We start from the raw sequence: 26,483 nt of genomic DNA on the forward strand, positions 1-26,483 counted from the left end.
GGAGCAGTAAGCTGGTGCAGTTGCAAGCAAAGCGTCGTGGCGGGATCTACATGTGAAGCGGAATACATGGCAGCCTCGGAGGCAGCACAGGAAGCAGTCTGGATGAAGGAGTTCATTACCGACCTAGGGGTGATTCCCAATGCGTCGGGCCCAATGACTCTCTTCTGTGACAACACTGGAGCTATTGCCCTTGCGAAGGAGCCCAGGTTTCACAGGAAGACCAGGCATATCAAGCGTCGCTTCAACTCCATTCGTGAAAGTGTTCAAAATGGAGACATAGATATTTGTAAAGTACACACGGACCTGAATGTAGCAGATCCGTTGACTAAACCTCTCCCTAGGGCAAAACATGATCAACACCAGGACGCAATGGGTGTTCGATTCATCACAATGTAACTAGATTATTGACTCTAGTGCAAGTGGGAGACTGTTGGAAATATGCCCTAGAGGCAATAATAAATGGTTATTATTATATTTCTGTGTTCATGATAATAGTCTATTATTCATGCTATAATTGTATTGTCCGGAAATCGTAATACATGTGTGAATACATAGACCACAACCTGTCCCTAGTAAGCCTCTAGTTGACTAGCTCGTTGATCAACAGATAGTCATGGTTTCCTGACTATGGACATAGGATGTCATTGATAACGGGATCACATCATTAGGAGAATGATGTGATGGACAAGACCCAACTTAAGCATAGCATAAAAGATCGTGTAGTTTCGTTTGCTAGAGCTTTTCCAATGTCAAGTATCTTTTCCTTAGACCATGAGATCGTGCAACTCCCGGATACCGTAGGAGTGCTTTGGGTGTGCCAAACGTCACAACGTAACTGGGTGACTATAAAGGTGCATTACGGGTATCTCCGAAAGTGTCTGTTGGGTTGGCACGGATCGAGACTGGGATTTGTCACTCCGTGTAAACGGAGAGGTATCTCTGGGCCCACTCGGTAATGCATCATCATAATGAGCTCAATGTGACTAAGGCGTTAGTCACGGGATCATGCATTGCGGTACGAGTAAAGAGACTTGCCGGTAACGAGATTGAACTAGGTATTGGGATACCGACGATCGAATCTCGGGCAAGTAACATACCGATTGACAAAGGGAATTGCATACGGATTGATTGAATCCTCGACACCGTGGTTCACCCGATGATATCATCGTGGAACATGTGGGAGCCAACATGGGTATCCAGATCCCGCTGTTGGTTATTGACCGGAGAGGCGTCTCGATCATGTCTGCATGTCTCCCGAACCCGTAGGGTCTACACACTTAAGGTCCGGTGACGCTAGGGTTGTAGAGATATATGTATGCGGAAACCCGAAAGTTGTTCGGAGTCCCGGATGAGATCCCGGACGTCACGAGAGGTTCCGGAATGGTCCGGAGGTGAAGAATTATATATAGGAAGTCCAGTTTTGGCCACCGGGAAAGTTTCGGGGTTTATCGGTATTGTACCGGGACCACCGGAAGGGTCCCGGGGGTCCACCGGGTGGGGCCACCTGTCCCGGAGGGCCCCGTGGGCTGAAAGTGGAAGGGAACCAGCCCCTAGTGGGCTGGGGCGCCTCCTTGGGCCTCCCCCCCATGCGCCTAGGGTTGGGAACCCTAGGGGGGGGGAGTTCCCCCTTGCCTTGGGGGGCAAGGCAACCCCTTCCCCCCCTTGGCCGCCGCCCCCCCCAACCCTAGATGGGTTTTGGCCGGCTCCCCCCTCCCAAGGGGTCCTATAAATAGTGGGGGGGAGGGAGGGCAGCAAACCTACAGCCTTTGGCGCCTCCCTCCTCCCCTACAACACCTCTCTCTCTCGCGCAGAAGCTCGGCGAAGCCCTGCCGAAGAGCCGCTACATCCACCACCACGCCGTCGTGCTGTTGGATCTCCATCAACCTCTCCTTCCCCCTTGCTGGATCAAGAAAGGAGGAGACGTCGCTGCACCGTACGTGTGTTGAACGCGGAGGTGCCGTACGTTCGGCACTCGGTCATCGGTGATTTGGATCACGGCGAGTACGACTCTGTCATCCACGTTCATTGGAACGCTTCCGCTCGCGATCTACAACGGTATGTAGATGCACTCCCTTCCCCTCGTTGCTAGTAGACTCCATAGATGCATCTTGGTGAGCGTAGGAAAATTTTAAAATTATGCTACGATTCCCAACAGACTTCCCCGATGACGTCCCTCGAACTCCGATCCAACCGAGTGTTGAGGGAGAGTTTCGTCAGCACGACGGCGTGGTGACGATGATGATGTTCTACCGACGCAGGGCTTCGCCTAAGCACCGCTACTGTATTATCGAGGTGGACTATGGTGGAGGGGGGCACCGCACACGGCTAAAAGATCAAATCAATTGTTGTGTCTTTGGGGTGCCCCCGCCCCCGTATATAAAGGAGCAAGGGGGGAGGTGCGGCCGGCCAGGAGGAGGCGCGCCAGGAGGAGTCCTACTCCCACCGGGAGTAGGACTCCCTCCCTTCCTTGTTGGATTAGGAGAAGGGGGAAAGAGGAGGGAGTGAGGAAGGAAAGGGGGGGCGCCGCCCCCTCTCCTTATCCTATTCGGACTAGAGGGGGAGGGGCGCGCGGCCCTGCCCTAGCCGCCTCTCCTCTTCTCCACTAAGGCCCACTATGGCCCATTAAGCCCCCGGGGGGTTCCGGTAACCCCTCGGTACTCCGGTAAAATCCCGATTTCACCCGGAACACTTCCGATATCCAAATATAGGCTTCCAATATATCAATCTTCATGTCTCGACCATTTCAAGACTCCTCGTCATGTCCGTGATCATATCCGGGACTCCGAACAACCTTCGGTACATCAAAACTCATAAACTCATAATATAACCGTCATCGAAACTTTAAGCGTGCGGACCCTACGGGTTCGAAAACTATGCAGACATGACCGAGACACGTCTCCGGTCAATAACCAATAGCGGAACCTGGATGCTCATATTGGCTCCCACATATTCTACGAAGATCTTTATCGGTCAGACCGCATAACAACATACGTTGTTCCCTTTGTCATCGGTATGTTACTTGCCCGAGATTCGATCGTCAGTATCTCAACACCTAGTTCAATCTCGTTACCGGCAAGTCTCTTTACTCGTTCCGTAATACATCATCCCGCAACTAACTCATTAGTTGCAATGCTTGCAAGGCTTAAGTGATGTGCATTACCGAGTGGGCCCGGAGATACCTCTCCGACAATCGGAGTGACAAATCCTAATCTCGAAATACGCCAACCCAACAAGTACCTTCGGAGACACCTGTAGAGCACCTTTATAATCACCCAGTTACGTTGTGACGTTTGGTAGCACACAAAGTGTTCCTCCGGTAAACGGGAGTTGCATAATCTCATAGTCATAGGAACATGTATAAGTCATGAAGAAAGCAATAGCAACATACTAAACGATCGAGTGCTAAGCTAACGGAATGGGTCAAGTCAATCACATCATTCTCCTAATGATGTGATCCCGTTAATCAAATAACAACTCATGTCAATGGCTAGGAAACATAACCATCTTTGATCAACGAGCTAGTCAAGTGGAGGCATACTAGTGACACTCTGTTTGTCTATGTATTCACACAAGTATTATGTTTCCGGTTAATACAATTCTAGCATGAATAATAAACATTTATCATGATATAAGGAAATAAATAATAACTTTATTATTGCCTCTAGGGCATATTTCCTTCAGATAGAGGGTCGCCTTGCCGAAGACCACACGACGGTGCAAATGAATCCAAGAGGGTCCCATTTAACCTGACAGAGTACCTCACAGATGTGACACACGACATTATCGAGTCCACCCATCTATGAGCAAAACCCAGCTTTTGCATCACCTGCTTCAAGAACGACTAGTCCACACGATCATACGCTTTGGATAGATCAAGTTTATAAGCACAAAAACTCTTGGTCGGATCCTCTCCTGTTTTATATGATGGATGCACTCAAAAGCAACAAGGGCATTATCTGTTATCAATCTGCCTGGTATAAATGCACATTGTTCTAGTGAGATGATATCATCCAGTAACAGTCTCAACCGATTAACAAGACATTTAGAAATGACCTTGTAAATAACATTACAGAGACTGATAGGCCTATAGTGATTAAGGCAAGTTGGGTTAGGGATTTTTGGAATAAGAACAATAGAAGTGGAGTTTACCCCTTCCGGGAATATTCCAATACTGAAGAAATCCTTCACTGCCGCAACCACACTCTCCTTTAGAGTACTCCAATTACGCTGATAGAACCGCGCTGGAAATCCGTCCGGGCCCGGGGCCTTTAGCGGCCCAATCTGAAATAATGCATCTGCAATTTCCTTCTCTGTAAAAGGTGCACATAATCTCTCATTGTCCTCTGCTGTGACCTTTGCTTCAATCAAATCCAGCACACCCGCAGCATCTAAGCTTTGTTCTGACGTGAAAATGGCGGTGAAATAATCATTATCTAGGTTTGCCATCTCATTAAAGTCCGTATGGACATTACCAATGTTATCCGTGAGACTGCAGATTTTATTCTTCCTTGCCCTCCAAACCGCTTTACTTTGGAAGAATTTTGTATTACGATCCCCTTCCTTGAGCCATGAGATGCGGGACCTTTGTAACCAAAGCATTTCTTCCTGGTAAATGAGTTCATTCATGTTGTCCGTTATACTTCGTATCCCACCGACTCACAAGCTTCTTTGATTACAGCCGGAAGCGCAGTGTCTCGCTCCCAGAAAACTTCATACCTCCTGGTTTTTGGCCTCGTCACCCCAACTTCCGGCTCCCCCTTTACTACCAAAGCTATGTGGTCCGAACAAGGGGTCACCACATGAGTCACAAAAGAAAACGGAAACATATTCCGCCATGTATTAGTGGCTGTTGCCCTGTGCCAACCGGACCTGGACGTTGTTACTGCCGCTACGTTTATTATCCTAGGTAAATGGGATCCCTGAGAACCCCAAGTCTACCAATCCACAAATTTCCAAAGTGTCTCTGAAAGCAATCATTTGAGGCTCCGGTCTTGGTGTAGCTGACAAATGTTCAAAACTCCATACGGCCTCGTTGAAATCCCCTACAACCAACCATGGGTTATCGCAGACACTTTTAAGGTTTTTTTAACTTTGTCCACATTGCATGTCTGTGTTCAACCCGAGGTTCTCCATATACACACGTTAGCCTTCACTGTTCTGCATCTGTATTTAAACGAACCAGAGCGTCAATGTACCGATCATTCTTGTCCAAGATTTCCACGACACATGCCCCATGCCAATACAGCGCTAGCCCTCCACTGAGACCATTGCTGTCCACTCCCTCAAAACCCTTCAACCCAAGTCTACTTCGAATTCTCCTCATCTTCTCAGCTTTCTGTCTAGTCTCACTAAGAAACACAAAAGTGGGGGAATGCGACTGGGAAATCGTCGCGATTTCACAAACTGTCCGGGTATTCCCCCCTCCCCGGCAGTTCCAACTTATGAGATTCATTGGGACTGGCGTTCCTCCCTCTCGGAGGCCGCCTCAAGTGTCATCTCCATGTCATGTGCATCCCTTTCTTCCCCTTGCTTTCTTCTCTTCACAATCGGGTCCTTCCCCGGGGTAGAGGAAGATGGTACGGCCGGTTCACTACCTGACGCCGCGCCCCCATTTTCTAACGTTAGCACTGAGTTTGAGACTTTGCCCTTCAGGTGCGGGAAAGTTTGTCCTCTGACATTAACTGAGCCGTCTGGACTGATTAGCCTCTTCCGAAAGTTCCTACCTTCTCCCCCCGTGTCTGTATACTGTGTTGGATACACCCCTTCAGACAGCCCGTCCCCCCTCCCACGACCTCCTCCTACTTCACTTGTACTTCCGCCCATCTCACCTATACCTCCTCTGTCTCCCCTCTTTCCATCACTACCCACACCCCCAGCAGCCCTTCCTCTACCCGCTGAGAATGTCCAGCCTCCTCCCCTACGTCCTCTAGCACCACTCCCAACAGATTCATTACTCCAGTGAAGCCATTCTCCCCATTCATAGGACTCCGGGCTGTGAATGCCATCCCCACACTCCTCCACTACGTGACCCATACAACCACAATAGAAGCAAAAATCCGGAAGTTTCTCGTAGCTAACTGGGTACTTCTTCATCTCCTTTAGAGTGATGCGTACAAAATGAACCAAGGGATTATTCACATTAACATACACCCTCACCCTCAGATAATTTGAGGGATTTATCTTCCCCTCATTGACCATCACTGTAAACGGTGGCTCACCCACCTTCTTTGCTAGCTTTTCAGTAAGTTCTTTCTTCCTTGTAAGACCATCTGGCAAGCCTTTGACTCTAGCCCATAATGGATACATGTTCAAAGCATAATCAACAACATTGGTAAATCCATCATACTCAACTAGCACAACCGGGTCACGGCAAAACTGTCATGGTCCTCCATCCATCACACGCTTCCAATCACCCAAACAATGGCATTGAGCCAGGGAAAAGTTTGGCCCTTTGATGTTGAAGGTGACTCCTTGAGCACAAGACCACGCGTTCCTCATTGAATTCAGCAGCGCAGCGTGACTAAACGGGCGCATGGTATGAACCCTAAACAGGCCAGCCATCTCACTTCCTTGATCAAATCCTCCACTTCTCCTGACAAGTCTAGATCTTCTTCTTCCTCCCCGTGCAAATTCATCCCTCAAACACGTCCTCAAGATCGGGATCTGGACCAAGGTGATCCCATCTACCTTCTCCCTCATCCTCCCTGCCCGCTTCCTCCTCCTCCTCCACCGGGTTATCCACTAGGGTTTCCCCGATCGGCGGCGCAGATTGCCTGCTTTGTTCAAACACGTGTGATACTTGTTATTTGGAGAAAAAAAAAGAGGTGTAGGGTCCGCTACGTGAAACAACACCCACCGAAGGAGCAAACCAACCTTTGTTGGATGGTTAGAGGGATAGTGGTATCCTCATCTCACCAGAATTTAAATTCTGGTGCTCGCATTATTCCTGAATTTATTTTAGGATTTCCGGCGATGCGCTTTCAGTGGGAGGAGATGTTTCCGTTGACGACAAGGTGCCCAGCTACGGTGACTTCGTAAATGTCAAGATAATATGCCGGCTCAGTCTCTCAAAGATGCTCATAGTGGTAGAATGTGCGTGTGTGGTTTATAGGTGTGAGTGTATGTGCGTATATATGAGGTATATGTTTAAAAAAAAAAAACACCCACCGAAGGACGCGCGGTTGGGGCGGTGGACAGAACGGAGAGACGAGCGAGCGATCGGTTGGGTGATGGAGAGCGTTTTCCGATCCGGAAGTGGGCAGCGGTTCACCTCTCCTCACGGCCTGGCTCTCACCCCCACCACCTCCCCTATTTCACCGCCAACCGCACGAACCCCATCCCTCCTCCTCTCTTTCCTCCTTTCTTTCTGTGGCGGCGGGTCGGCGCTCTCACCAAGCAGCAGTGGTGGACACCGGCGGTTTGCGCGGCGCGCCGGCGGCTACCAGCGGCAGATCGACCGTGCGGCCGCAGGCCATCGGGCTCCGTCAAGGTATGAATCCGCCCCCTCCCCTCCGCTCCGCCCGCCTCAACTCCTCCCTCGCGTACTGCGAATCTCGACCCGATCTTGGCCGGCAGCAGATTGAGATTTGAGAGGATCCCGATCTTGAGAGGGGGTGATTCGAAATAAACAGGCCCGTCTTTCATTACTTGATATATACTTATATGGTTCTGTTGCGATCTGTTTGATTTTGTTGCTGTCTGTTCTTGCCCAATATGTATATGGTATATGGTGGTTAGCAATATGTTTGTTGGTGCTCTATTTTCATTTTGATTTGATAGAATGCGTGCATTGTACTACATGGTCAACAGCAACAACAACAACAACAAAATCTATTGGGTTTCATCTCCATAAGAGTGGCTGAGTTTTACATTGGCTCGCCAAGCCTATCACAACCCTCCTCCTTTACCCGGGCTTGGGACCGGCTATGTTGAGACAACATAGGCGGAGTTCAACAGCATGAGTAATAAAAGGAAAAAAAAAGGATGATTAGAGCATCTTCACCTGCACCCCCCAATTGAACCCCCAATGGCCTAATGGGGGTCTGGACTGAAAAAAGGCACCCCCCAAGTGTCCGGGCCAGCGCCAGTCCACGCGCCGGCGATGCGGCTTCCCAACGTGTCGCATGAACGCTAGCGCACCCCCCATCTACCCTGATAAAAGGCAGGCGCCCCTCTCCTCGCCGTGCAAACCCACCCCGCACCACTCGCCCTCGCTCTCCTCGTCGCGCACAACTACGAGGCTTCTGGCTTGGCGTACCGCGGCGGGCGCACCATCAACAACGACGACGCGTGCGGGCTGCACCGCTATGGGCTCCTCGCCCTACCCGACTACCGCCTCCCCAAGGGGTAGTGCGTGTCCACCGCTCGCCTCCCCGTGCCGCCGCTTCTCGAAATGGCGGAGCAGATCTGCCGCCGGAGCTGGATGACGCGGGAGGAGTGGCGCCTCCCCGAGAACGACAACCACCACAGTTCGCACGCGAGCGGGTGCCGACGGCCCATTCATGTCGCGCCACAACTCCGCCGGGTGACACCACTGGTAGGAGGTGACTGGCCACACTGTGGCCAGCGCAATTGAAGCCGCCCACCGCCATGCTGCCTCTGCAGCGTGGCCCCACTCGGACTGCTACCACCGGTGCAGCGAGCCAGTGCCTGCTACCCGGTGAAGGAGGAGCGGCGATCCCCACCGCACGGCTGCCTCAACCTCGTCCAACGCCGCCTGGAAACGGTGTCATAGGAGGCCCGGCAGCAAGGCTATGGTGTCATCGCAGCTGCGGGACGACTCCCCTTGCTGGCGGCCCTAGCGGACTCGGTCCTCGAGATCAAACGGGATACACCCGGCTAAATGGTGACGACGCATATGGCCACCTCCTCGTCCGGTGGCGCCTCCACCTCCCGTGCGCCTCGGGATGGCGCATCCACTTTTCGTGCACATCGGGACGGCACCTCCACCTCTCATGCAGCCTCCTCCTCCATCCTGGTCCTCCTCGGCGAACTTGTCCCAGTCGACGCTGGAGGCGCTGCTGTCGTCGTCGTCCCCATCGCCGTAGTTGTCGTCGACGGCAACTGCAGCGCCTCTAGCGTCGACCGGGACAAGCTCGCTGAGGTGTAGGTTAGGGTTTAGGGCCTCCTGGTTTGAATTTCATTCAAAATATTTGTAAAATATGAACAAAATTGTAAATATTTTGCTATAATATGTGTTCTATTTTTTTAATTGATTTGGTTTGGGGGGCGCCGTTAGGGCCACCACCCCCTATTAAGGTTCTCATTACTGCCACAAAACTCGCAATACTTTATTTCCATCATTTCTTTGCTAAGTTGTCTTTAGTCAAAACGCCGTTCTTTTTTTTTCAAAGGAGTAAAAAACATGTTTTTAACCATTAATAATCATTTCAAAAAACAGATGGATATGCCATTGGATGGGCCGGAGATGCTGAGATATGGTATCTTGTGGTAGCCCTCGATGTGTCAATACAAGGGAACGGTTGCAGGCTTGCAGCCAAGGCTTGGGGGCCTCACCACCAACGAAATTCGGGAGGAAGAAAGGCGCTCGTCCATCTCTCCCGAAACAACCGCTTGCCACCTGTCTCTCCTCCCACGCTCCACTCCCCTTCCTCTTCCCCTGGCAACGGCATCGTTGATCGAACACAATCTACGCCAAACGTGCCTCCGGATCTCGCACACAACCTCGAAGGGGATCCTCCCATAACTGCCGTCCTCCTCCGCCGTTTGCCTACACCGGTGTGGAGTGGGGATCGATCCGGGCTTGGTTTGCTTTCCATCGCTGATGACGAACCCTAACCTGCTTGGATCGTTAAAATTCTGGTAGGGTGTGTTTCGTCCAGATTCTAGAGCCAGTGATGCTAATTACCTGGCCCGTAGCAGCCTAGCAGTATCAAAACACAATTGAATCACACTTCTATGTTAGCACTGATTGTATGAGATTTTCATAGTAAATGTTCTATTAAAACTGGACAATGTGTTTCTATTTCACATTGAGTGCGTCCATGATCTGAGTTGGGTGTGATAGTTTATTTTCTGGAATCTCGAGACAGTTCATAGCATGCAGCAAACCAGCAGTGGAAACATTAGGATGAGTATATAATAACTACTCTTTTACTTGCTCCTTTGACTACCTGTGAAAGTCTGGGTTCATAGTTAATGATGTCAATGGCACGAATAGAACTTTTCTTGAGGTTTTATGCACCCAAGATCTTCCCTTCGAATCTTAATTTCTCACAGAGGGACAACCATCTTTGCAGGTTGCTAAAATGGATAAGCTCAAGGGCTCTGCACGTCTTATGATTGTTTCAGATCTCGATCACACAATGGTGTTTGTCTAAACTTGCAGCTTGGATTTTGTCCAGAGATAATTATAACTTTTTTGTATGACCAACTAATTTTAAGTTTCTTGGGTTTCAAACTTTCAGGTTGATCATCATGACGAAGAGAACTTGTCTTTGCTTAGGTTTGGGGCCCTTTGGGAGTCTGTTTACTGTCAGGATTCTCTTCTTGTCTTTTCAACAGGAAGATCACCTACTCTGTATAAGGAATTGAGGAAAGAGAAGCCTATGCTAACTCCAGACATCACTATTTTGTCTGTGGGCTCTGAGATAACTTATGGTGAAGCCATGGTCCCTGATCATGGCTGGGAGGAATATCTGAACAATAAGTGGGACAGGAATATTGTTCTTGAGGAGACAGCTAAGTTTTCTGAGCTGAAGCTTCAGGCATGTTTCGATTGCTAAACAGCTACTTCCCCTAATTAATAATCATTTTGATTTCTATACAAATAACACTATTGTCATTCACTTGCATGAATGCAGGTAGAGTCAGAACAGCGTCCACATAAGGTCAGCTTTTTGGTTGACAAGAAGAACGCTCAGGGAGTGATCAAGTCTCTCTCGGAGAAGTTTGAGAAACGTGGGGTGAGGCAGCATGTTTACTTTTTTTTGAGAGGCAGCATGTTTACTGATGTTGTTAGGTGTTAGTTTTTCGTAATATATTCTTTAAGAAACATGTTCTTTTGGAATTTGTGTGGTTAACTACTATATTTACTGTAAACAGGTAGATGCGAAAATAATCTACAGTGGTGGCCAGGATCTTGACATATTAGCTCAAGGGGCTGGAAAGGGTCAAGCACTTGCATATTTGCTCAAGAAGTTAGGTTCATGCGGAAAAACACCCAACAATACTCTTGCTTGTGGTGACTCTGGTAATGATGCAGAATTATTCAGTATCCCTGGTGTACATGGTGTCATGGTCAGTGTACAATAACTTGCATGATGTGTCTATAAAAGTTCAGGCGTGAATGAATGTGAGTTTACTGCAACTCTATGTTCTAAAATGTTAGGTTAGCAATGCCCAAGAGGAACTACTCCAGTGGCATGCAGAAAATGCGAAGGATAATCCTAAGATAATTCATGCAACTGAGAGGTGTGCTGCTGGTATTATTCAAGCTATTGGGCACTTCAAGCTAGGACCTAATGTTTCTCCAAGAGACGTTGAGTTTCCTTACATCAAGGAGGACCCTTTCAAGCCTACAGCGGCCATTGTGAAGTTCTATGTTCTGTACGAAAAGTGGCGTAGAGCTGATGTTCCAAAGGCTGATTCAGTTATACAGTACTTCAAAAACATCACAGTATGTATATGGTTTTCCATTTCCATATACACTTAAACAGTTTGGTTAGCTTTTGTGTAAATTTCCCCCTCTCCCATTTCAGTTTCTCAAGCTTTCTAATTCTGAGAAAATGCCATATTTTCGTTAATATTTCCTTAAGCTTTCATATTATTTATTTATTTATTGTGGGTGCTAGGATGCAAATGGAGTTATTATTCATCCGTCTGGGGTCGAACTTTCGATCCATTCGGCCATTGATGAGCTCGCTTCATGTTATGGTGACAAACAAGGGAAAAAGTACCGGTCATGGGTGGACAGACTAGTTATCTTGCAGACTGCTTCTGACAGTTGGCTTGTGAGATTCGACTTGTGGGAGGCAGAAGGTGAGTTCTTATGATTCTGCAGAGTATTATACAGTTACTGTGTTGAACAACTCAAACTTCAACAAAAATTGCTATTTAATACATTTTGTTCAGATTGCAATATCTTTTTACCCAGTTTTTATGTGCTCAATCAGAATTCTTGTTTTATTTATAGATAGTGTCATTTATGGTTTACCTTTACTCGACATGGATGCCAAGTAATAATTTTAGGACTATGGTAATAGGTTTTTATATTACTTTGCGCACATATCCTTTTTTTTTCCTGTTGCGAAATAATGACCGCATCATTCAGTTACAGAAAGTGCAATGCTAAGTTTACAGTCTGGACTGTTGTATAACTCTATTCTGACCAGATATTATGGACTTACTGGTTATAGTATGAAGTAATCTAGATAGTAGAAGTTGATTGAAACACGAACCCCTTTACTGCATATTCTGTAAACATCAATGACTACTTGATGATAATGCTCATATATTCAAAGTCCATTGCAAAAGGACAACCCGTGGGTCGAGGCATTTATTGTTGAGCACTCAGTAGTTATATCCTGAGTCGGTTGGGGATGTTGAAAATCAATCTTGGTCTATGATTAATGGAAATTGTGCTTCAAGCTAGTTAAAATGATCTGGCTACCTGATTTGACATGTTCCCTTCCTAACAAAGAGATATGGGGACTTTGCCGGTTGATTCTATCTGATGGACATGATTCTCTGATTCTACCTATAATGGAGGGCATAACACATAACCTGTGGGACAGTGTGACGTGGATTTCAAAGTTTTTCCGTCCCGTCAATTATTATTATATAAGCACGCTCCCGTTATCTTCATAATAAATCTTATTTTAGCAAATCATCCTCAGCTGAATGTTTAACGCGCTGCTATGCTGTTTTCAGGTGCTGCGTGGGCGTGCTGTTTTACAACTCTTGCGCTGAATGTAAAGGTATATATCGCTTGTGTTGAGCCAAAACCTGACCTGACCCACTCGTATTTTGGAAATTTTAACATGGGTTGTTTTCGTGATGTCACTCAGCCTGAAACCCCTGGGGGTTTTGTGGTAACACACATCCACAAGACATGGCGTAAAGAATATCCCGGGGTCGAGCAGTCATGCAAACTCTAGACTGGATAGCTACCGCCGGCGCATTTTCCTCTTGAGGATCAAATAAGAAATCGTGTACCGAAAGCATGGGAATTTCTTTCACTTGTTCATAATGTTGTTAATAAGTGCTCCCAGACACACATACTGGACTGGATGACGTCTCTTGATGCCTTTGCCTAATGCTTGTATCTCGTCGTTACTGTCATGAGAGGCTAAACTAAAGTAAATAACACCAGTCCCAGTCCAGTATATACTAGTAGTTCGATGTGCTACTTGTTTTATTCAGTGTTTGTTCTCCCAGATGCATTCATTTTTATCCATTTCTGCGACAAGTAATTCCCGATGGAGGGTACAAGAGGGCCTGGTCGATGTCCATAAAGGTCCTCAAACTTAGAAACTGTTTCAATACAATCCTGGAACTTGCCTTAATACGATCCTTGAACTTGGTGAACCGGTCCTCTGATGTATACATGGGGTTCCTATGTACCCTTTCAAGCGATTTTTATCGTTAGTTCTACACATGCTGCTCCTATAGGCACGCACATGTTTCTTCTTTTTTCCAGGTCATATTTATTTTTCTTTTTATGCTATTTTTTCTCATTTTCAAAAAAATGTAGGAAAATAATTAAAGTTGCCATAAAACTTGAAGAAAGTGTTTGTGCATTTGAAAAAAATGGTTAGCATATTTTTGGAAAATGTTTCACGTGTATTAACAAGCTGTAAGCATGTTTTTCATAGACATTATTGCGTACATTTATGTATCTTCATTAGGGACCACAAGAACGCACAATTAGTGTGTGTCTTACTTGTATTCTTAAAATACACAATTATTAATTGACAGCATTGCATTTTTAAACTTTTCAAGGTGTATTCAAAATTATTGTGTACCAATAATAAATTCTATAAATGTATTTAAACATGTTAAACGTGCTTGTAGAAATATAACAACAATTTTATGTGGACTTAAACAGTTCAACGTGTATTAAAATTTATTGTGTAAATTTATGTATCTTCATTCACGACCACAAGCACACACAATTATTATGTACTGTATCTTCATTGTATTCTTAGAACACAAAATTATTAATAAAATTGACAACGCTGTATTTTCAAAACTGTTCAAGGTGTAACTAAAATTATTGTGTAATAACAATAAATTCTAGAAATGTATTAAAACATGTTAATTTTTCTTGTAGAAATGTAAGAATAATCTTACACAATCATTTTATTAATACATGCTGAACATTTTTTTAATACATGTTGCCAATTTTTTGAGTGCATGACGAACATGTTACAAAATATGTTTATGATTTTTTAATACACGTGAATCATTTTAGAAAATATGCTGACCATGTTTTCAAATGCACTAACACTTTCTTCAAGTTTTATGGCAACTTTATTTATTTTTCTTGCATTCTTTGTCAAAATGCCAAAAAATAATATCAGAAAGGAAAATAAACCTGAACTTGAAAAAAAAGAAACTTGTGTGGGTCTATAGGGGCACCATGTATTTAAAAAATCTTTTTTTTTTCTGAAAAAGTACGCAGGGGCGCCGTGTATAAGGTTCTTGCTCGTAAATGTCAATTAAGCAGACATGGCCTGGATAGCTTGTGTGGGACCCACATTTATGATTTTGGGGGCTTTTCTATGTAATTAAATAAAATCTGAAGGGGTTTTCTGCAAAAAAGATCCCTCCTGCACAAACGTATGTGAGACGTATCACAGGACCAATTCGCCAAGTTCAAGGACCGTATTGTATTGAGGCAAGGACCGTATTGAAGCAATATTCACAAGTTTCAGCACTGTATTGAAGCAGTTTCTAAGTTTGAGGACTGTTATAGACATCGCCGCCAAGTTTAGGGATCATACATGCATTTTACTCAGGTCTTCAGTGACTTGGTACACTTCATCACAAATTTCGTCCACAGCTCTTTTCCATCTGGTTACTGCAGAATCTACTACACTGGTTGTTGGTGCATTGCTGCATGCTGCAATGTGCTTCCAACTCTTTGCAACATTGGGCCAGCACAGCACAGCACTGCAGCAGAATCATCAGTCAGGTGCAACAACCGTACCCTACTGCTGCCATGCACTATTAACCGCACAGCAACATCCATCAGATTACAGGACGCGCCAATCACCGTCTTCTTTACATCATGTGTACAGAACAAACATACCCCCGGCATCTTCCATTCCATCTCCTACCTCCCCCGACCCACAAAATTAGACGACGAACCATCGGTTTCGGTTATCATGTCATATACTCCTCTGGTACCTAGGTTTCAGGTTAGACAGCCCTCTCTCTTCCCAGCGAGCTGCCGCCGCCGCGCCAGACGGGTCGGAGCCGGCGTGGCTCGGCCACACCAGAGGGACCACCGGCTGCTGGTACGCGTCGCAGGCCCCCAGCTTCACCACGAACGTCGCTGTGCAGCCCTTTCCCGCCCCGTCGCTCTCCAGCCATATGTGCCCACCCATCAGGCTCACAAACCTGCATATTCAAGTGTTTCTAAGTCACTATGTCATTGATTTGGATTTTCTGGCTCAGCTACTCAAGCTCGAGCTCGAGCGCTGTGAACAGTTATGCTGGCCTTTTTGCGGCCTCGTTTTATAAAAATGAGGTGGGGGAAACCCCTTTTATTCAAAAAATAATAATGTCATCGATCGACCCATCAGCCGTTCACCCGGTGAATCTGTTAGAACATTGGTAGAATACCTCTTGCAAATGGCGAGCCCGAGGCCGCTGCCGTTGTACCCCTGGTTCCCGCCGCTCTGTGTGTGAGCAAACTTTGTGAACACATGGGATAGGTCCTGGGAGCTGATGCCGCACCCTGTATCTTTAACCTGAAACCACAGAGTTTCATGTGATCCTCACATGTGCCATTCTCACTTAATACATTGATTAGAGCATGGAGTTTCTGCGGTGCAATCTTTACCTGAACTTTTACATAGAAATGGCCATCAGTCGCAACCGGATGGAAATCGGTGCTTCTGAACTCTCTTAGAGCGTCAGACTTCACAACCGACGCTACGAGCGATATGTGGCCCTCCTTGGTAAACTTAACAGCATTGCCACAGACATTAAGAATAGTTTGCATGAGTCGCTTCTCATCACCGATGGCAGATAGGGGCAGGTCAGGGGATAACATAACCGACACAGAGAGTTTTTTTATGGCTGCAATCGGCTTGACGAAACTCATCACCTGCAATGCCAAATAACTCAGGTTAGAGTAATATGCATCACCACCGGTATTAGGTGGTTGGGAAGGCAATATTTTTGTACAAACCTCTTTGAAAACAGCATGAAGATTGAATGCGCTTATATCTAGTTCGAAACTCCCATCCTCAAGTTTTGAAAGATCCAAGACATCGTTGATGAGCGTTGCCAAAAGGTTGCTGCTTTTTAACACTGTTTCCACCATTAGGCGCTGCTCAGGGGTAAGTTCAGTTTCTAGTAGCAAGGAGGAGAGGGCTATTATCGCGTTCATCGGGGTTCGCATTTCATGATTCATCACAGCTAGGAAGTCATTGCGAGCACGTATTGCCATTTCAGCCTCTCGCCGAGCTAAATCTAGGGCCACATTTTGATCCATCAGTAGATCACGTGCTCGCATGGATTCTTCAAGAATAGCAGCATGAGAGAGGGCAACAGCTACCTGCAGAGAGTACCATATATGATCTCATTAGAGCAGTGTAGAAAGCTGGTTCACCATGCATATCTGTATTTCTGTGTGCACAATCTAAGTAAAAACTGAAGTACAAACAACATGATGCAGCACAAAATTTTCTGCATACAGAATAGTTTTCCAAGGACTGTAATTCTTTCCTAGATAAAAGGCTTAACGCCCAGCTTCATTTAAAGGCCAACTGCAGGTAACAGTTATTCAGAGGATCACTCTTGTACAACTCCGCTTTAAAGGGCATATTCACTGAAATTAAAAATGAAGGAAAGAAAAGAAAAACTACCAGAAAGGTTGTATTAGTGCTTATACAAAATATATTAGCTGACATCAGGAAAATAGTGCCATACAGGACCTCATTAGAGGCAAGTAGAATGCGTATTCACCATGATATGTATCAGGTAACTAGTTTTTGGTGCACAAGCTATTAAAAATTAAACCACAAATAGAATGGAAGTGCAGCACATGAGAAATTTCTGCATACACAATAGTTTTTTCAATGACTATTTAATTCCAAAACAGGGAAATAAAAAACTACAGGGAATGTTAATTTATGTCCATCAGAACAATATATTAGCTACACATCAATAATAAAAACAGAAAGAAATGAACAATATAGCATCAGGAAAGTGTAGTAGCCAACCTGATCGGCGACAACCTCGATGAGCTCCCAGTCATGAGCAAGCCCTTTCCTCGCGCTATCAGACGGAGCATCAAAACCATAATCGCGTAGCTTTTCGCCGAAAGCTCGGGCCAGTCATTTATCTGGAAGTTTGAAAGGTGCAGCAGGGGGACTCTCACAGCAGCCACCTCCGGTGGGACATACCGGCCTTGAACAGGGCGGATCCTTGCCAACGGAGACGTATGCGGCACGATGATCGCACGGTTGCTACTGAAGACTTGGTTGACAACAGGAAGATTGATCTGCACAGACGAGCCACCCGGGATCGGGTGGCGCAGAGTATGAGTTAGCTGAAGGCTCGAACCGCTCCGTGATGGCATCCACAAGGCACATTCCTCCAGACCCAACGTCCTCCCTAGCTCAACCAGAGTAGTCTTTAGGATGGTGTGCCTGTCAAGCGTGCTCCTGATCTCATGGGTGAGCATCCTGACATGCCTCCCCGTCTCCTCCTGCGTGCGTATCAGTCCCATTTCCCTGTCAAGCTCGTCGGCCTTCTTCTTGAGAAACAGCTCCCTTGTCTTGACGCTGAGAAGGTCGGGTATGATATGAACGAGCATGAGGGCGGTCGCGCAGGACACGACGGCCGTGGAGACCTTGGCCACGGTCATGACGATGGCGACGGTCTTGGTGTGCATGGTGAAGGTCCATAGGTTTATGAGGTGGGTGGCCCCGCAGAGGACGATGAAGGCGCCGAACTGGATGAGGACCCATCGGTAGGGGAAGAATGATGACTTCTTGACGAAGTAGATGAGCTCGAGCGGAATGGAGAAGTAAGCGAGGGCTATGAAGAAGTCCGAGATATACTGGTACTTGATGAGGAGCTCGTCGGTTGGCCAGAACGGCTCGATGCAGTCACAGCCCTCCATTTTAGTAGTTAATCTGGAGGCTTGATATCTAGCTAGAGAGTCGTTGTCGTCGTCCTGGCCGGCATTTGTTCCCTGCAAAGACAAATCAGAGGAACAACTTGATGAACTGTGAGACCAACAAATAAATAACATAAAGTTGGGTACATCCATAGTATGTGATGAAGCAAGTTAGATTCATTTCAATAAACTGAAGAAAACAAAAAATAAAGAAGATAAATTTGGGCACGTGTCATCCATAGTAGTATGTGATAGGTATCTGTATTTTTACACATTGAGCGCAGAGATGTAGAAATCTAATTATCTAAGTAGCCAGGCATGCTAGGGTGTAGATAGATGAACAAATTGGTCGGGCGAAGCAGCCTAAATAGCTGTTCTCAAACTAACTGTGTCATGAAGCAAGTTAGATTTATTAAAGTGATGAAAGCAACAACTGTAAAGAAGATAAATTTCGGTACATCCATAACAAATGTGATGGTTATCTGAATTGATAGGCATCGAGCACGGAGCTGTAGAAATCCACTTATCTATGTAGTCTAGGGTGAAGCAAGCGTAGATATAAAAATTGGTGGGATGAAGCTAGTCCAAGTAGCTGTTCTTAAACTAATTGTGGCATTTCAATTTCCACGCGAGTATGGCGAGCAAGCTTAGCGGAGCAGGCGAATCTTAGGCGAAAGCGCGGCTGCTGGCTGGTTTCCAGACCTAGGTAAACCACAGGGAAAGGAAGGGAGAGATCCGTAGCTGCCAGACCTAGGTAAACCATGGCCGATGCAGGTTGCAGGGAGCAGGGGATATTGTAAGAAAATGCAGAACCACTGAACTAGCAGAGAAAAAACAACAGGGGAAGATAAATTTGGGCGCACCCATTGTATGTGATGGTATGCTTGGGTGAAGCAAGTGTAGATACCTAATTAAACAGATGAATTGGTGGGATCATCTAAGCATTGCAAACAGAAGATCCATGGTGTGCAACAGGTGTCTGATTTGATACACATTCGGCGCGGCGCAGAGTTGTAAAAAAATATACTGTATTAAAAAATCTAAGTGGCTATGTGTCGTCAGTGAGTGAGTGCACATGAACAAATGAAGAAGGGGAAATTTCGGTGCACCCATGGCAAATGCGATGGGTGTCTGAACCGATACACGCCGAGCGCAGAGGTGCAGAAATCTAATTGTCCAAGTAGCAAAAACTGGTGGGTGGGATGAAGAAGCGGCCAAAATAGCTACTGTACTCCCAAACGAACTGTGGCATTTCAATTTTTCAGACGGAGTAGCCTAGCCTAGCGTGCTATGCTAATCCCCGCCTTCCCAAAACCAGGTATGGGGACTGAGAGCTGAGCCGAGGTGAGCTTAGCTTAGCAGGGCAGGGGGATCTCAGGAGAAACCGGGCGCGGCTGCAGATCTAGGTAAACAAAGGGCTAGGAGAAGGAGATCCCTGACTGCCATGGCCGATGCAGGCGGCGGGGAGAAGGGGATACCGTACTGCAGAACCGGCGGAGACCGCGCAAGAAGAAGAAGAAGATACCTGCTCTCGCTCTGCTTGCTTGTGGGGGAGCGCCGGCGCGGCGGTGGCGGTGGCGTGGGGAAAGGAGCCGGAGCCGGAGCCGGAGCCGGACGGACGGACGGAGAAGGGGGAAAGGAAAGAAAAGGAAAGGAGGAGGCCAGGGGGGACGAACCAACCCAGCTCAGCTGCACACTCATTCACTCACTGACGACACTCGGTGGCGATATGTGTTGCGTTGCCGACAAGTTGGAGCTGATCAGTACTTTCTTCACCTTATTATATAATACTCCCTTCCTCCTGAATTACTTCTTAGATGATACTGATGTATTTAATGTCAGACCACATTCGTATCTTAACAAATCTAATAAAATAAATAAATACTCCCTTCATCCCGGCGTTATTCCTTATATAAGCGGTATGACGTGTCTGTCAACTACAAATTGTCTGTGATGACTTCGCCGCTGTCGCCGCTTCCTTACAAGAGTCGGCTTGACCCTGTCGATGAGAACCGGGAAGTCTTTGTGCAGTGCTCCTAAGGACCATCGCCCTAGAACCCTTACATAGATCTGAAGCACCCGACATCAGATCACTCCACATATCGAGAAACCCTAACCTCATAGCCCCAAGAAGACGGTGGAAATCTGCGCCGAAGCTCCACCGACTATGTCCATATGGACAAACTCGATAAGGATCGGAGTCCGAAAGACAAACTCGAAGAAGGAGCCGCCATCCGTCCGAGCGCCACACCTGCAAGGACAAAAAAAAAACCCTAACCTAAACTACTATCCGCAGCGAAGGCACCGGGATTCCCCTCGCCGCCACCGGCCGCTGGAGCGACATGCACACATACTCCTTCCTTTTTTATTTACTTTGCATATAAGATATATCCAAAGTCAAACTTAGTAAAGTTAGAGCAACTTTATTATAGGAAAAAAAATCAATACTGATAGTATGATATCAATATCCTGAAATTAATTTTCATATCGTACAACTTTAGTGTCAAATTTTTTATGAAGTTTCACTTCGGACAAACCTCATATGCGGAGTAAAAGGAAAATGAGAGAGTACTTATCATATATTACTACTATGTAGTTGTGCAAAGAAAAATCAATTTTTTTTGGAGAAAACTAAAAAAAAAAAGGTCTTCACAATATATTCTTAACACCTCCTATATAAAAGGCAACCTGAGGCTTAAAAATAGTGCAAGTGCCTCGGTCCTGCCAGTGGACTTTGACCAAGCTCCCTCTGCTCCTTCCTTGCACTGGCTGGCACGCTGACCAATGCCCAACAATTCAACATGGCTACTCCTATCCCACCACACCAGCCTAACCACTAGTACTACTAAACTATGGCTGCTAATCACAAGCAAGATCTGATCTACTTACTAATCCACATCACCAGCATATCCTCCTACTCATGCATACCTTTGTATAGCACCAGTGCCCTACCCAAACCTCCTCCTCTATGGGGGAACCAACCCAATATTAGCAACAATTAAATATTACAAAATAATATGGCCTCCACAGAGAGAGGGCTCAACAACCAGATGCTGCTAGATTTAACTGGGAGACAGTGCCATGCATCAGAGTGTATCTGCTCAAGATCTTTCTTCCCTACTATCATATCATATCATCATCCATGGCTTACACCAGATTCATCTTCTCTTTCGCATCAAACATAAAAAACACAACCATGTCTCCCTTTCACTCCAACCAATCCAACACACATATACATACATAGGGCAAAGCAGCCCAGGATACTAAACAAGCACTAACTAACAAAAGCAGGGATCTGATCTGCCCCTCACTAATCAGATCACACAAACCATTTACAGACACACACCACACCTCTTCCTTCCCCATGAGCCATGGCTGTGCCTCAAAAAATCAGCCACCATCTCCCTCTACTCACAATCTTTATCTTCTTTACTGTGGTAACGCCACTGAATGTGTATGTAGTACATCAAAACTTGTGTGGTACACTAGCACTCCTTGATGAATATCGTGCCCATGAAATCCCGGAACCTCTGCGAGTAGAGCCTCGGGTCGACCGCGGAGATCGAGCTGGGGTCCGTCTGCAGCGACTTGTACGCGTGCTCCAGCCTCTTGCTGATGTCGTAGTCCCGGAGGATGTCGATTATCCCAAAGTAGAGGATGACGTCGTAGGCTTCCCCCCCGCTCTTGCTCCGACCCGACGAGAATCCCCCGCCGCCAGAGAGGAACGGGTCGATGTTGCTCATGGATGTGCGCTCCGCTCGAGCTGGCAGGTGTGCGCCCAGTCTGGCCAAGGGTTTCCTGAAGTTTCTAAGAGAAGACCGATTAAAAATGAACCTGAAGTTGGAGTTGCCGACTGTCCAATTGGTATTACTAGTTATTATACAAGAACAGTTAAAAATGAGCTTGGGGTTGGAGTTGCCAAGTGTCCAGTTGGTATTAGTCACATATAAGAGCAAAACGATGAACACGATAGAATAATTAAGGGGTGCTGGTATCTCGGTATTACAGGTGGGGGGCAAGCAATCCAAATGATGCCAGAACATGCACTATGTGAAAAACCAGGGACGGCAGCAATCAAGTTTGCACTATGTAATGGTGACAGCTCATGTTTTATAAAAAAAAAGAGACGGACAATGCGACCCCAGGTGTAACATCTTAGGGAGGCAAGAACTAAGTGTAGCACTTGTCAATAAAACAAGGCATGTGTTCAATTTAAAACTAATATATGTATTTGCAGAAGGCGACAAATTTAGTAACTGAAGCTCTCATAGTGGGAGGGGCAAACAACTGAAGCTCTGGGATCCAAAGTATTATTACTAAACATGTCGCAAAGTGAGTGATTACTACAAAGAAGTACTCATATTTTACTAGTAGTAGCATGGAAGTGGTTGCTCATCAGAGTCCTGAGATGGCGACACGTTCGCTGCCTTTTTTCTGACAGGGAAACATTCAAAGTAGCTAGGCCAAGATGCCAGAAAAAGATTTTCTTCACTCTTTATGCTTAACAAGAGCGGGCTCATATTGCAAACAAACAGATTTGATCTTGCACACACAATCAAATCCGGAAAAAAAATGTATCATGTAGTTCAGATTTCATTTTCGTGTCACTGACATATGATGTTTACAGGTATCTTGCAGTTGACAAAAACAGGTTCTGCAGTTTAATCGGTCTTTATTTGATTATATCAATTATCAGTACTATCTATGACTAGATTTAATTCTGCAAGTGTCAAGAAGCTACAGAGATCCAAGTATTTTACTAGTATGTAGTAGTGTGGAAGTGGTTGCTCATTCAATAGAGTAGCGACACGTTCGGTGCCTTTTTTCTGACAGGGAAAACAATAAAAGTAGCTAAGCCAAGATGTCAGGAAAATATTTTCTTCACTCTTTATGCTTAACAAGAGCGGGCTCATATTGCAAGCAACATATATTTGATCTTGCACACACAGAAAGTACAGAAAAAATGCATCATGCCGTTGAGCAAACATTTAAAGGGGTGACATCAAATTTCATTTTCATGCCACTGATACATGATGTTTACAGATATCTTAACATAGACAAAAGAGGCTCCACGGTTTAATCAGTCTCTATTTGATTATCAGTTTATCAGTACTATTTATGACTAGATTTCATTTAATTCTGCAAGGGTCAAGAAGCTACAGAGATGCATATGTGTGCAAGCACTATTATGACGTACCGGTGATCGGCCATCTTGTCCAAATCTTTAGCTGAGAGGCATGGCTCAGGCATGCTGACGCTGCTTTGGCATGCCGACAGCATGTTGGCCGAAAGCTCTTCTGGGTAATATGCATGATTGCTCACGTTAGCGGAAAAAACCATAATGTTGCCAAAATTCTGTACTTATTTAGCATTTAGCAAAAGCACGTCCTTCCTTCAAGTAACACCCAACTTGCTTACCAGGAGAAGTAGTAAAAGTAGATAATGCCATCTTTGATGCAGGGACAATATCATCGCAAAAGTGAACTCCAACCAATAGACTGTAATCCATGATGCCCTCCGATTCCAAGAACGCGCAATCTCGCCTAAGTTGCCTAGAGAAACAATGACATCGTGTCAGACTCGATGTTGCTGGAAGACAATGTAGTCGCGCTAGCATCACCGGGGAGGGCAGAAAGCGTACTCATGAAGCTCTTTATACAGAGGGCGCTGCATCCGGAACGCAAAGTTGAGGTCCAGGTCCTTGAGCGTGGTTGCATCGCCGGTCTCTTCTTCAAACCTGTCGGATTTCCGGCCATAGGAGGAGCCTTTCAGATCGTAACGGCGATGGATCCGGTGCTCTGAGCAAAACAGGTTGCCCATGACGATGAACCGCACCTGCGAAAGAACCAAGAATCGGTCAACAGCACTAGGAAGGAGCCAAGGCAGTTTGTTGTTGGCTTGTGGGAAGCAGGATTGCACACCTTCTGCCCACCATATGGCTTCACAGAGTGAACGCCGTAGAACCTTGTGATCAAGGAGTTCTTGTACCGTTTAACATGTTTGTGGTAGCTCGGCAACATCCGAATCAACAACTACACAAGATGCAGAACACCACAGAAGATGAATCCTCGGCCGAAATTGATAAATAGTGCACACAAATGATAAATAAAACTAACAAGCATGAATGTTGGTGGTACCTTGACTTCAGATTTCTTGACGGTCTTGATCATGAAGCGCTCGTCCTGCGTGAGGTAGAAGAAGCTCCCGCTCTTCCCCGGCGACGACAGCTCCCGCAGGGCGTCGTCCCCGCAGATGGCAAGCATGTAGTCCGCGGGGTCGACGGCGAACAGCTTCCTCATGTGCCTGTGATGTGAAGCAAACCAAGATAAAAAGAAAACAGAGTCAGTTATTACAGAGCAGGTTGAAGTAACAAGTGACTGAACTGAATATTACTGTAGTTGGCATTGGACAGGCAGCTACCTACCTGAAGACCATGGGGCAGTAGTCCTTCCACCGGAACTCGGAGGAGGAATGCGGCGGCGTGGTCTTGGAGCCCGCCGGCGGGAACCGCGTCCAGAACTTCTCCCGGGGATCGAAGTCCGCCCGGCTGAGCTCCCGCATCGGCTTCGCCGCCGACTTCCCCACCGCGTGCCTGCAGAGAAGAATAACCATCGAATTCACTATCCATTGCCACCAAAACTGTGGCAGTATATCTTATGAGGTCTGCAATGGAGAATCAGGGGCTGACAAAAGGAAGGAAAGAAAGTATGGACATGCCTGATGCCCAGCTGCAGGTTGAGCATGAGGTGGTAGTTCCGGTGGCCCTTGGAGATGGTCTTCCCGGGCCGCCTCCACCGTTGCGGCGGCGGCTCCAGATTGGTGCGCGGGGTGGCGGCCTCGTCCGGCCACGCCACGGAGACGGAGGCCTCTTTGGTGACGTCGCAGCCGCCAGGGGCGGAGTCCGAGATGCAGATCCGCGGCAAGGCGGGGGCTTTGGCCTCCGGCGAGCGGCTGGCGTTGCCCCCGGCATTGGCGCCGACGGCGGTGGACGCGCCCGCCTTGCCGTTGCCGTTGCCGTTGCCGCGGCGGCAGGGGCAGGCGCAGCCGTGCGGCGCGGTGGGCGAGGCGTGGGCATCTCCGTCGTGGCCTTGGTGGACACCTCCGTGGGCAGAAGCGACGGTCGCCGGCGCCACCCGCCTCATCGCTCCGGCATGAATCAGTTAATTAGCCAGAGATGAGAAGGAAGAAGTAGAAGGAGTGGGTTTAGAGAGGAGCGAGGGAGGGGTTAAGGTCATGTGGTGTGGTCACGAGGTGGGTGGCGGCCATTAACATCGCCATTGGCATTAGCAAAGAAAGCCAAAAGCCAAAGGCAAGAGGCAAAAGCAAAGCAACAGGGCAGGGCAGGGAGGAGATCGAGGAGGGAGGACGGCGGAGAGAAGTCTGTCAGCGAGGTACGTAGTAAAAAAGAAGAGAAAAGGAGGAGAGATTGCAGTCAGTCAGGCTTTGGTGTGGACGATGACCATGGACGAGATTAAGAAGGGGATTGGATTGGAATCATCATCATCATTTTATTTGATTGAGATTCATTCAAGATAATAACTAGGGTAGGATCCGTCGTTGCTGATTACTACGTACGTACTGATTAGTTACTACCTATACGCGTAGTCCTAGTATTCTACGTATTTGATGATGACCTTTTCACTAATCCCATTCATTGGTCGAGTACCCACTAGTAATTCTCTTTCCCAAATGACAAGTGTCACATGTCCCATGCCTGACACTCTAGCTCTAACGTTTTTTGAAGGCAATTCCAAGCACGCAAGGACGACAAATTCCAGTAACACGCGGTTGTCAAAAATAAAATAAAAGCACGAAAGTTGCCATGTTTAGTAGTAATTCTTTCTTGTTGGATGACTGGCCGATACCAGCAAGAAACAAAACAGGACAAGTACACACTCCTAGTAAATATAGGAGATTGTTCATTCTTCGAATCGGAGGGCATCATGGATTACACTCTAACCGCATTATGCAAATACATGCGCATGCATCATGCAGTTATACAAATAACACACAACAATTTAACAATAAAATAGCAAAGTCGGCGTAGCTCACATTGTTAGGTTTCATGGAACCAACCCGCCAGGGTTCAAGTCCTAAATTTGGCACAAATGGTTGCATTCTACTGGATTTATGCCAGACTTTCCAGCGATATGCGTGTAGTGGG

At 46.7% G+C, this 26,483-nt stretch overlaps 2 protein-coding genes and 1 pseudogene across 4 annotated transcripts; 1 reads left to right on the forward strand and 2 right to left on the reverse strand.

The window, feature by feature from the left end:
• Positions 1–7,208: 7,208 nt before the first annotated feature.
• Positions 7,209–13,378, forward strand: LOC100037524 (sucrose-phosphatase 2). The gene is made up of 9 exons (XM_044538653.1): positions 7,209–7,489; positions 10,260–10,328; positions 10,428–10,727; positions 10,824–10,925; positions 11,065–11,259; positions 11,351–11,638; positions 11,814–12,000; positions 12,892–12,938; positions 13,029–13,378. The coding sequence occupies exons 2-9, from the start codon at positions 10,269–10,271 to the stop codon at positions 13,116–13,118; spliced, it is 1,269 nt and encodes a 422-aa protein (XP_044394588.1). The 5' UTR covers positions 7,209–7,489; positions 10,260–10,268; the 3' UTR covers positions 13,119–13,378.
• A 1,574-nt stretch (positions 13,379–14,952) lies between these two features.
• On the reverse strand, positions 14,953–20,012 carry LOC123119017 (probable ethylene response sensor 1; annotated as a pseudogene). The gene is made up of 6 exons (XR_006458393.1): positions 19,845–20,012; positions 17,418–18,394; positions 16,382–16,750; positions 16,031–16,297; positions 15,811–15,938; positions 14,953–15,585 (listed from the first exon to the last, which is right to left on the reverse strand). The product of XR_006458393.1 is annotated as a probable ethylene response sensor 1 (transcript).
• Positions 20,013–21,411: 1,399 nt separating this feature from the next.
• LOC123119018 (phosphatidylinositol 4-phosphate 5-kinase 2) lies at positions 21,412–25,766 on the reverse strand. Of its 2 annotated transcripts, none has more exons than XM_044538654.1 (8): positions 25,037–25,766; positions 24,744–24,911; positions 24,457–24,622; positions 24,241–24,351; positions 23,961–24,154; positions 23,738–23,871; positions 23,517–23,616; positions 21,412–22,126 (listed from the first exon to the last, which is right to left on the reverse strand). In XM_044538654.1, the coding sequence occupies exons 1-8, from the start codon at positions 25,459–25,461 to the stop codon at positions 21,805–21,807; spliced, it is 1,620 nt and encodes a 539-aa protein (XP_044394589.1). In that variant the 5' UTR covers positions 25,462–25,766; the 3' UTR covers positions 21,412–21,804. The 2 variants fall into 2 exon arrangements, with proteins under 2 accessions (XP_044394589.1, XP_044394590.1); XM_044538655.1 differs by having other exon boundaries at positions 21,412–22,117; positions 25,037–25,764.
• Positions 25,767–26,483: the final 717 nt, after the last annotated feature.

The sequence above is a fragment of the Triticum aestivum genome, chromosome 5D, assembly GCF_018294505.1.
Source record: "Triticum aestivum cultivar Chinese Spring chromosome 5D, IWGSC CS RefSeq v2.1, whole genome shotgun sequence".
Classification (NCBI taxonomy): Eukaryota; Viridiplantae; Streptophyta; class Magnoliopsida; order Poales; family Poaceae; genus Triticum; species Triticum aestivum.

What these genes read in the sequence shown, in the direction of transcription:
- LOC100037524 (XM_044538653.1), top strand. Translation starts at nt 10,269, where the DNA reads ATGGATAAGCTCAAGGGCTCTGCACGTCTTATGATTGTTTCAGATCTC. An exon ending in AGAAGTTTGAGAAACGTGGG is followed by an intron (nt 10,926 to 11,064) that starts GTGAGGCAGCAT and finishes TACTGTAAACAG; the next exon opens with GTAGATGCGAAAATAATCTA. An exon ending in AGTACTTCAAAAACATCACA is followed by an intron (nt 11,639 to 11,813) that starts GTATGTATATGG and finishes TGTGGGTGCTAG; the next exon opens with GATGCAAATGGAGTTATTAT.
- LOC123119018 (XM_044538654.1), bottom strand. Translation starts at nt 25,461, where the DNA reads ATGAGGCGGGTGGCGCCGGCGACCGTCGCTTCTGCCCACGGAGGTGTC. An exon ending in TCAAGAAATCTGAAGTCAAG is followed by an intron (nt 24,352 to 24,456) that starts GTACCACCAACA and finishes CATCTTGTGTAG; the next exon opens with TTGTTGATTCGGATGTTGCC. An exon ending in AGCCATATGGTGGGCAGAAG is followed by an intron (nt 24,155 to 24,240) that starts GTGTGCAATCCT and finishes GTTCTTTCGCAG; the next exon opens with GTGCGGTTCATCGTCATGGG.